Here is a 10628-nt window from a genome sequence, read left to right on the forward strand (position 1 = left end):
TACAGAAATGGGATTTGTACCATTTTGTTCAGAACATAAAGGACTATAACATACTAAATTTTTATCAAAATCGTTCGGGCCATTTTTGAGAAAATCCTATTTTTCCAGTTTTTTATGGGGTTTTATGGGAAAATCCCCATTAAAAATAACATTTTCTAAAAAATGACGAAAACTATCAAAATTGAAAGGATCATAACATACTCTGTTAAATCAAAACCGGATTTTTGTCTAAAATCCTATTTTATTTTATTTTATGGGGTTTTTATGGGAAAATAACATAATTTACCATAACTTTTGAACCATAATTTTTACAGAAATGGGATTTGTACCATTTTGTTCAGACTTCAAAGGGCTACAACATACTAAATTTTTATCAAAATTGTTCTAGCCAATTTTGGGAAAATCCGATTTTCCGTTATTTTATGGGGTTTTTATGGGAAAATAATATAATTTACCATAACTTTTGAACCATAATTTTTACAGAAATGGGATTTGTACCATTTTGTTCAGACTTCAAAGGGCTACAACATACTAAATTTTTATCAAAATCGTTCGGGCCATTTTTGAGAAAATCCGATTTTTCCAGTTTTTTATGGGTTTTTATGGAAAAATCCCCATAAAAAATCAAAATTTCAAAAAAATTGAAAAAACGCCTGGAGATACCACGGATTAGAACCTACATACCAAATTTCATTGAAATCGGACCACAGGTGTAGTCCCTAGCTCTGTACACATCCAGACACACAGACACACACACACACACACACACACACACACACACACACACACAGAGAGACATCACTTCGAAAACCACTTTTTTGGGTCCAGGGGGACCCAAAACGAATATATCCACTCAAAACTCAAACTCGAAAATTTTGACGAAAACAATACTTTCTCCATATACTATGGTATAGGGGGGGAAAGTAAAAATGATGTTTCTATTATGACAAAAGTGTTCCTATCTTAACCCATGGTGGAAGGAAAAAACATAGGTGTACTGCTATTACCACATATTCTGACGTCACTCGGATTGCAAACTAAAGATCACCTGATTGTAACTGTCAAGTTAGTATATGTATTTGTTTTGATATCAAATCAAAACAAATAAGAAAATAAATTATTGCTATATAAAACCAACGATAAAACTATATTGAAACCAATCTGGATATATGGAGTGCAACTATGGGGCTCAGCGAGTACTTCTAATATAGAAATTCTCCAAAGATACCAATCGACAATGCTGAGGAAGATAACAAATGCACCATGGTATGTCAGCAATAGAACACTATTTATTGTTTATATAACAATAGAATTTTTTTTTTATACATCAAGACCTTAAGATGCCTACAATTAAGGACGAAATCATGACCATAAGTGAACGATATATTACGAAATTGGAATCTCATCAAAATTATTTAGCTCTTAACTTATTAAACAACATGGATACAATTTACAGACTAAAGAGGCCATCAATTCTCGACCTACCCTACAGAGTGTTTTTTGTAAAGTGTTTTTGTTGAAAAATTTGTTGTTGAGAGTGCTTAACAGCTATTTTTAACCAACCTAAAGGTGAGTGAGCGTAGCGAACAAACTTCAACCAGGACGTGATTGAGCCATGCGAACGAGATAATCTTGAAAATTAAGAAGTTAAACGGGGCAAAGCCCGCGGGTTACAGCTAGTTGTTCAATGTATAATAGAACAGATTGTAAAGTAAATAAGTAAATAAAAAAAACCACTAATTTGACAGTTACAATCAGGCGATCTTGGGCGATCTTTTGTTTGCAATCCGAGTGACGTCAGAATATGTGATGATCTTAACCTATAAACAAACGATTCGTGTTAGTGTAGCCAGTAAAAATGAAAAAAAAATATTAAGAAGGCCAAACCCTACTTAAAATGTATAGTATGTTATAAATTACCCTTATGGTTAAAATTTAGTTTTCATTAATTTGCTCTTTTTATTAATCTAATTCTTTCAGGCACAATGTTGGATTTGATTCCTTTTGTTATTATTATTGCATAGCACTTAATATCAATAATGTGTATTGATACATTTGTAAAATGCATGTTATTATTTTTCACTTATCACTTCCTTTTAAAAAGTTTTTATTTTGTACTGATAATTCCGATAGCCAAATTAGTTTGTTTACGGGGGAAATTGTATGTTTATCCATGATATCCATGATACTCATGATACTCAAAAGTGTTTCTTAGGTTTCTTACAATGAAAAAAAAAAAAAATACTGCTCAGAAAGCAACGAATGTGTGGACACACCTCTGCTTGGGAATTGAGAAATACTAACACAAGTAGCTCGCCATTCTTTTCAAATATTTGGCTGTCAGGGAGTTCCAAGGTGCAAACTCGCCTGTGCATTGATAAATTACAAAAGATACTACGAGTTAATAAAGAGTTCGAATTTAACACAACTAACAACAATTTTCCATCTTTTTCAAGATAAATTTAATAAAATAGTGAGCGATTTAAGAATTGATTTTAATGCCTGGAGAACAAAAAACTCATCCTATATCTAGCAAGGATAATATTGCATTGAATATATACAAATACACTGCGTATATAACTATTTAATTAAAAAGAAAGCCGTGCTGCAACGTGGTAGACAATTTTAGAACTTCTGAGCTTAGGTTTTCGGTTGACCAGTCCAGTGTTGATAGAATATTTTTGGTCATTAGGTTTGGTTGAGGTGTCTTGCCAGTAGACAGTCCTAAACAGTAAGCACTGATGATCTAGTGTAGAATTCATGGGCTTACGTGAAGCTGTCTGTGGGAGAGTTTTTTTGAGAGAGTAGCGACAAACTAAAATAAAAACAGTGAACAAAAAACTGATACTACGAACGATTTGTATAATGTCTTAACTTATGAAACTTGTTATAGATGTTGATAATTCTGAGCAAAACTGATAAGTAAAAATTGATGAAATAGTTGTATTTTGTATGATATCTATAAACATTTGTTTATTTATTGCTTTATTAAAAACCATGAAACGTGATCGCTCCACTTAACTGTCTTTACCTGCTATGAAAGCAATCCTTTTTTAGGTTACCCTGTGAGATAAACAACTGATATAAGAGTTGACAAATGCAGGATTGATGACGTCACAAGTGGATAGATTCACTGTCACTATGTTTTTAAGCTGGCTGTTTACGTCTGGCAACTTTAGTACAACTATCCACCACTGTGACGTAATGTTGCGCTGCCCGCACTGCATTATGGCCTTTTTTCTAGGGGTCTTGGATAAACTGTGCTGTACATATTTTTTTTTATTTATTGATTTGCAATTTAACAGGATTAATTAGTTTGGAATGGTGTCTAAGAAAGACATTTTATTAATCAACACATTACAAAAATATAGAATACCGGTATTCTAAGATATAAAAACCACCGTTCTTTGGTAAGATTGTCTGAACAGGACCATTATTAAAACCTATATCAGAAAATGGAAAATTTGTTATCTACATCAATTCTATCTCTGGTTCTTTTAACTTCGTTCTGTGGCTGACATTGTCATTTGGCCATCTCTGTTTCCTTACAAAAGCCTAATATGTGGAACAAACCTGCTTGTTTTTTTTTTTATCTTATTGTAGGAAATGTATATTCATTAATTGTTCTTCCATATTTCATTTGGTTTTCTTGAATTTCAGCCATTAAACTATCATCAGCTTAAGCTTGAGTTTCGTCAATTATTTCATCTTACATTTTACCCCTTGTGAATGCATCAATGATTGTTATCGTATAAGATCAACATAAATATCAAAAATATATCTTTGTGAATATAAAAAAAAACATGATTGGTGCAGATGAATAGAACAATGCATTACAGCTCTCCTCTTGATCTTTCGGTTTTAAATAAATTGCCATAATTAATTAAAATAAAAGTTTATTTAAATCAAACCCTCTGCCTGCCACAGAAAGTGTTCAACCTCTATGGTTATTTAATCATTATTTAACCATATGTTTTTATTTATTTTTTTACTGATATTGTCTTGTATTTTGGCCTTTAATATAAATAGTTTAGTTTCTTTTGATCTTTTAATTTTATCAAAATAAGAAATAGAACAGAAAGCCTGCAAACCTAGCAAATTTCCAAACCCTTCATGATCATTTTTTGAAATATTAAGCATGTCAGATTTATACCCTATTTTCAATCACATGTGGTTACAGAGTACTTAGGTTTGTTGCCCTAAAGAAAGGTAATAAAGTTTTTTTTCTTTTGCGTTTTTCTCTTTGTAGCCATTTGGTACAAATAATTAAGAAATCTCGGAATATCGGTCGAGCAAACAATTTTTAAGCTATAAAAAGCTTAAAGGAAATCGGGAAATTTTGATTTTATAAGGGTAAAATGTAAGAAAGCATAATTTATTCCCTATAAAATTCTGTTCCCATAGTTCGATCACACTTTTTAACAAAGTTTCATCAAGATCGAACTGTTTTGAGTCGAGTTGGAGTTATGGTGCTTACGAACACTGACACACAAATAGTGTTTTGGACCTTGGGGAAATAAAATCAAAAAAGTAAATCAGTCTTCTATGTCTTACCCCGAGATATACGTCAATAGCTTGTGTACATATGTATTTATACATGTATTATAAGACATCAAAGATAGTTTATTCCGGTTCATAGTTTGGAGTATTTGAAGTGAAGCTTGCCTCACTTCTTTACTTGAAGTTGAAATATAAATGCTGGTTTAACTTGTACAAACCACACTCCTAAAATACGAGTACACACTCTATTGTTCGTGACTTTCTCTTGAGTGAAGTGTTAAAGTTTGTTTTTACGCGTTGTTTTATTAGCAAAAGTCTGAACACACACTTTTGGATCCAAGCCTGAAAAATTGCAAAATCTACTGAACCGACTGAGTTTAAATTTTACGAAAGAAATATAGCTATCATACCAAGAATAGTAATAGGTATTCATAATTCGATACTGACCGTGGACTTTGCCCCTTTGGATTTAAAAAATCTGAGGTTAGGATTTTAAAAGTAAATATTGATTGGTCTTTAGGGCTGCAATGAGAACACCAACTTTTTTTTTAACTAGTGAACCTGTGCGGCTCAATGCCCCGCAAAAACATATGAATTTAGAAAGCAAATTCATCGTGTTACCGGTATATATTGACTCGTCGAAAATTAAATACAGTAGGCCTAATGATAAAGCATTAGAAGGGAAGCAATCCAGCCATTTTCTAGCTGTATGCGTATTATATTTAGTAAATTAATAAGTGTTCAAGTTCAAGTATGTTACAGGGTAGTTATGTTTTTAAGACTTTTAAAAACACAATTAACAAAACATTTTATCATATCAAACCAATAAGGCAGTGAATGTAGCATATACCTATGTAGCATATTTTGAGGGTCATAAAATGCTGCTTGAAGAAAACTCTTTTAAAAATAAACACTGAAAAACAATATTTTTTTTTCACAAAAGCATTTTCATAAATACTACGATTCTAGTCAGTTACCTTCAGGAATATTACCCTGGTCAGAATTTTCCGTAATGAATATGCTTATCCTACTATTAAAAGATGTAGCCTTACTTAAAACAACAAATACATATACAATATATAGTTACTCATGACTGAAATTGGTCTGGCTAAGAACATTGCTGCTCATTAATTAAAGTGCTTGTGCTGAAAATGCCAAAGATAACAGAAATTAGCATAACTTTGTTTCAGACGGGCAAATTTGTTATCCTCGAAATCAAAATATGTCCTTACTCACTTGTTCCATGTTATGACTTTAGATTTTACTTTACATTGTTTTTAACCGTTCCGATCATGAAGCCTTGTGCCATTAATGAGGCCCTTTTTGATGTATTAATATCAATAAAACCACTGCCTCCTTTTATTATTATAATCTGTGTCTTGGCAATCCACTGACCTCTATATTTAAAAACTCAGTTGGATTTTCTAGATGGGTGCCTCTGCCTTCGACTGTTTTCGAGGACCCACTCTTCCCCTTGGCATACTGACAATTAATTACCTAACTTGTAAAGTTCATGAAGTAATTCATTAATACTGTTAGTTTATAAAGAAAATTAGATAAAAGGTACTTGGCTTGGTGCTTTCATAACTGCAAACTCAAAATACACCCACAAGTAAAAAAGAATCAAGTTATTGGTTAAAAAAACTATGTTTGTGTAAAAACATTAGTCACATGAAGTAGATGATTTGTTTGATTTCTCGATCAGCTGTTTCGTTTCTAATGAATTAATAATGTCAAAGATTTGTGATTTTAAATACATCAATTAGTATAGTAAAATTTTCTAAATATGGTAACTTATTCTCAACTAAATTTTACTATTCCCAGCATGAAAATAAAGTAGTGAGATCCATTATGAGTAAAGTTTAAGGCACACAATCCTTGATTGAAATGTAGTATACATTAACAGTCATAATACACAGCAATTATTATGTAGTAGACTTTGAATATTTTCAAGTAACAAACATATGTTTCTGTAAATAAAAATTATCTCCCTTGTTATCCTTATGGAGAAATACGAAACTTTAAAGGGCCCCAGGGCCTCACTCTCTAATTATTTCCTTAAAAAGAAGGTTTCCTGCACAACTTCACGTTACGCTCTTTCCAATGACACCAAAAACATGTCAATCGGTTCAGTAGTTTCGGAGGAGTAATTGTCACAAAAATCGTGCTTGCGTATTAAATAAGTACTAGTGTCCCTGTTGCTCGAAATCGAGCAATTGCTGAGTATTACAGGCTTTATTTTAAAACGAATTTCAACCAAGTCAGCAAGATTGCAGCAAACTGTTAAATTAGCAAACTTATTGACTGTTTACAATTAACATATGCTCTTCTTCTCACTTTTGATTTCTGACAACAGCTGGAGTTTCATAACAATTTTTGTTTCCAATGTTATTCTTATGGAGAAATACGAAACTTTAAAGGGCTCCATGGCCTCACTCTCTCATTATTTCCCTAAACAGAAAGTTTCCTGCACAACTTCACGTTACGCTCTTTCCAATGACACCAAAAACATGACAATCGGTTCAGTAGTTTCGGAGGAGTAATTGTCACAAAAAATCTGCTTGTGTATTAAATAAGTACGAGAGGTCATCCAGTGGTCGAAACTCGACCAAAAATATGTAATGTAAACTTACTCACTTCTCTATTTTCACCCCACACTGTAAATAAAACATGTGATTGGAGTTTCTTCCATTTGTTTTGATTTTCTGTTTATATTTCGTTGTTATTTCGTCACCAGCATGGCAACGCATAAGATCCATGTTAATTTTTTCAAATTTTTAAACTAATTTTTTGTGCTTATCTTTGAGCCTATTTAAATTTATAAAGGGATTCTGCACACCTACAGGAAAATAGCTTTCTAACGGTATGCGTAGATTTACCCCACGATGCACACGAGCTGAGAAAAAAGGTTTTAAAGAAACATGCTTGCCTATTAATATATAGACTAGAGGTCGTCGAGTGGTCGAAACTCGACCAAAAATATATAATGTACAGACTTCTCTATTTTCACCCCACACTGTAAATAAAACATGTGATTGGCATTTCTTCTATTTGTTTTGATTTTCTGTTTATATTTCGTTGTTATTTCGTCACCAGCATGACAACCCATAAAGCCCATGTTAATTTTATTCAAATTTCAAATTCATTTTTTGTGCTTATTTCTGAGCCTATTTTAATTTTTAAAGGGTTTCTGCACACCTACAGAAAAATATCTTTCTAACGGTATGCGTAGATTTTCCCTGCGATGCACACGAGCTGAGAAAAAAGGTTTTAAAGAAACATGCTTGCCTATTAATATATAGATAGATAGATAGATATAGATTTGCTTTGACATTTCAATATTAACAAGAAGGACAGCCAAATTCCACATTTAACAATTTCAGAAAGCTGATCCAAATAAATTAAATATAATATTTTACACAACTAACTCTGGGGTAGGTTTATTTAATCTACAACTTTATCATAGATTATTTATTCTAAAACTCTGTCAATGATTATAAAATAAAAAAAAATATATTCTATAACCTTTGCTGTATCAACTCAGACCTGCTTTAGATTTTTTACTAAAGTTATGAAACAAATTTTATTGTTGTAACCGCTGACGTTAGTGTTGCTAATAATTTATGGTGAGTGAAAATGGAAGGATTTGTGATTTAATTTAAAGAAGATTGACAAAAATAAACTATTATTTACATGTAAAAATTTAAGGATGACCTTAGTAAAAAAAACTTTGACCTGCAATACATACTCTGTTTGGGCTTCCGAAAACACCATGTTGAATCTTATATTTATAAAAAATTCCCAATAACACTAAACATCATAGATAACCATGCAACGATGCATAGATAACCATGCATTTTTTTTCGTCATTAAATGTGTCCCACACTACCTCCAACTATTATTAGGCCTACGTTAAAAAAAAAACATGTATAATTTTGTCTTGCATTGACATAGTGATTTTCGGGGAGCGTTTAAGGTTGAGATTTGCCTTCCAAAGGAAGAACAATCTTTAAATGAGGACAATTAGCACGGGGAAATGGACTAGGCGTTGATAAGTACATACTTTTGTAAACGGTATATTTACATCCACGTATATTTCTGTTAACATTTGAATTGTAATTTCATTACTTCACAAAACATACATTCTGAAATCTAAATTTTGATTTTATATACATGTCACTAAAATTTTAGGCCTAATGGTGTAAAAATATTTCAGGGAGAGAAATGTAATGTTATTCAAACTAGTTTGAATAATCTAATGCATATTTGTTGAAACTGTGAGTATTTTGTTATTGGTTTATCCAAAACCTTGTATGAAATGAAGTAAATCTTGGATTAGGATTCAAATATCGATTATTTCAACAATCAGTCAGACATGTAAAGAGACTTCGTTTTCCGATAAACCCTTTAATCATTTTGCACACACAACCTTTGTTGTGAAGCTCAATTCCAGTTTTCCACGAATACAACCCGTTCAAAAACCTCCACGTTGTTCATAGCATTGAGTTGTTTTGTTTTGTTAAATTATAGGTCTCTTGTTGAAAATATGGTTGCTTTTACGAAATTAATTCCACTCTACGTATACAAAAATAAATATACATCGCTGTAGCACTATTACGAAATAAAGACTGAAGAATAATTTTGTACTAAATGTTAATGCGAGGAGAGAGTTTCGAGTGAGATAATATTTAATGCAACCTTGTTATTAAAATTGACGCAACCTATCCGGCTCTGCTGGTCTCGTTCAAGGAGGAGGATGAGCGTGTTAGAGAACTTCTTGGAAACCATGTCCCACAAGATGAAGCTAAGCTGTTGAGCAATGGGAGATTTACCTGCCTGATTTGTATTCATCGACCAATTTTTGACACAATAGTATGCTTGCAAACCATTGAAGAGGGAAACGACATTTATTTGAAGTCAGCAAACATATACAATGTAGAGAAGAGGCTGAGAGAAAAGCAATCCTAGAGAAGGAAATGAAGTCACTTTTGGGGTGCAAACGTGTGGAAGCTAAACATGTAGGCCTATTAAAATATCAAAGGAAACAAATTTTAGATACAGGAAAAGCTTCTAGAACCAAACTATCTGTTCATTCTGGTCCGAATAGTACAGATAAGCAAGTTTCAACCACAGTGAAACATTACCTGAAAAAAATGACTTGCAAAACTTCCTTGGAGAAAATTGTGGAGAGGAATCGAGAAAACCATGGGATTGATTTACAAAAGAATAGTCATGAATCGTGTTTAAAAGAAAGGTTGACCGATTCTAAACCTGTAATGACACATCCAGCAGAATCAACCGCATCAAGATCTGAAATCCAAGAATATGAAAGCAAGCTTCGTATGTCAGGATGGATCAAAGATGCGACAGGGAAATGGATTAAAGATCCGAATGTGGAGTTCGACAGTGATGAAGATGATATACCTCCTCCCCTTATTTAAGCCCTATTTAAGCTCGATATTTAAGCTCGCTTACTGGTTAGTATATACTGTAGGTGATTATTTGATCAGGAACAGTTTACTGAAGTCAAGGATGTTTGTTAGTTTCTAACATAACAAACTGCTTTTGTCGGGACCGAACCGTCGAACTTAGACTGTTACCTGAGCACAATAACATATGAACTATCTATTTAACCCATTAATACTCTAATCAATGCTAAAAGTAACGATCTTAAAAATCACCATTTATCCACCAAAGATATCTCCAAAGAATTATTTCTTTTGAACTAAAATTAAGAAGTATATCAGATCAAACAGATTGTAGTTGAAGGAAGAGTATACTTAAAAAGATAAATAACATTTACAATACAGAATAGTCGATTATATTAGTTTCTAGAATGAAAAGTATAATTTAGTTAGAATGATTGTCAGATAAAAAGGAAAGCTCATATTTCACTCAGCAGAAAAACAGTTTACCTCAGAATCACTTAGAGTGCTAAAATATTACCTTATTGTGAAAAAGGTTGATTTATGTGCAGTCAATATCCTAAGAGGAACTTTCTCTCCCTTTTTGAACTTTATCACGGAGAAATAAAATAAGAATACGTAAATAAAATGTCACTCATATAAAATACTTATGATAGTTTTACTCTGTGACATTACTAGGTTTGGTAGAGCTAAGAGAATTGA

At 32.3% G+C, this 10628-nt stretch overlaps 1 protein-coding gene across 1 annotated transcript; it reads left to right on the forward strand.

Annotated features, from left to right (window-relative positions):
* The first annotated feature begins 8209 nt into the window (after positions 1 to 8209).
* On the forward strand, positions 8210 to 9941 carry LOC128989450 (sodium channel modifier 1-like). The gene is given in 3 exon segments (XM_054411344.1): positions 8210 to 8218; positions 9250 to 9370; positions 9373 to 9941. Coding segments are annotated over 3 exon segments (699 nt in total).
* The last annotated feature ends 687 nt before the right edge of the window (positions 9942 to 10628 follow it).

This window comes from Macrosteles quadrilineatus, unplaced genomic scaffold, assembly GCF_028750875.1.
Source record: "Macrosteles quadrilineatus isolate MER2022 unplaced genomic scaffold, UCM_ALF_1.0 Scaffold_3__2_contigs__length_128488019, whole genome shotgun sequence".
Classification (NCBI taxonomy): domain Eukaryota; kingdom Metazoa; phylum Arthropoda; class Insecta; order Hemiptera; family Cicadellidae; genus Macrosteles; species Macrosteles quadrilineatus.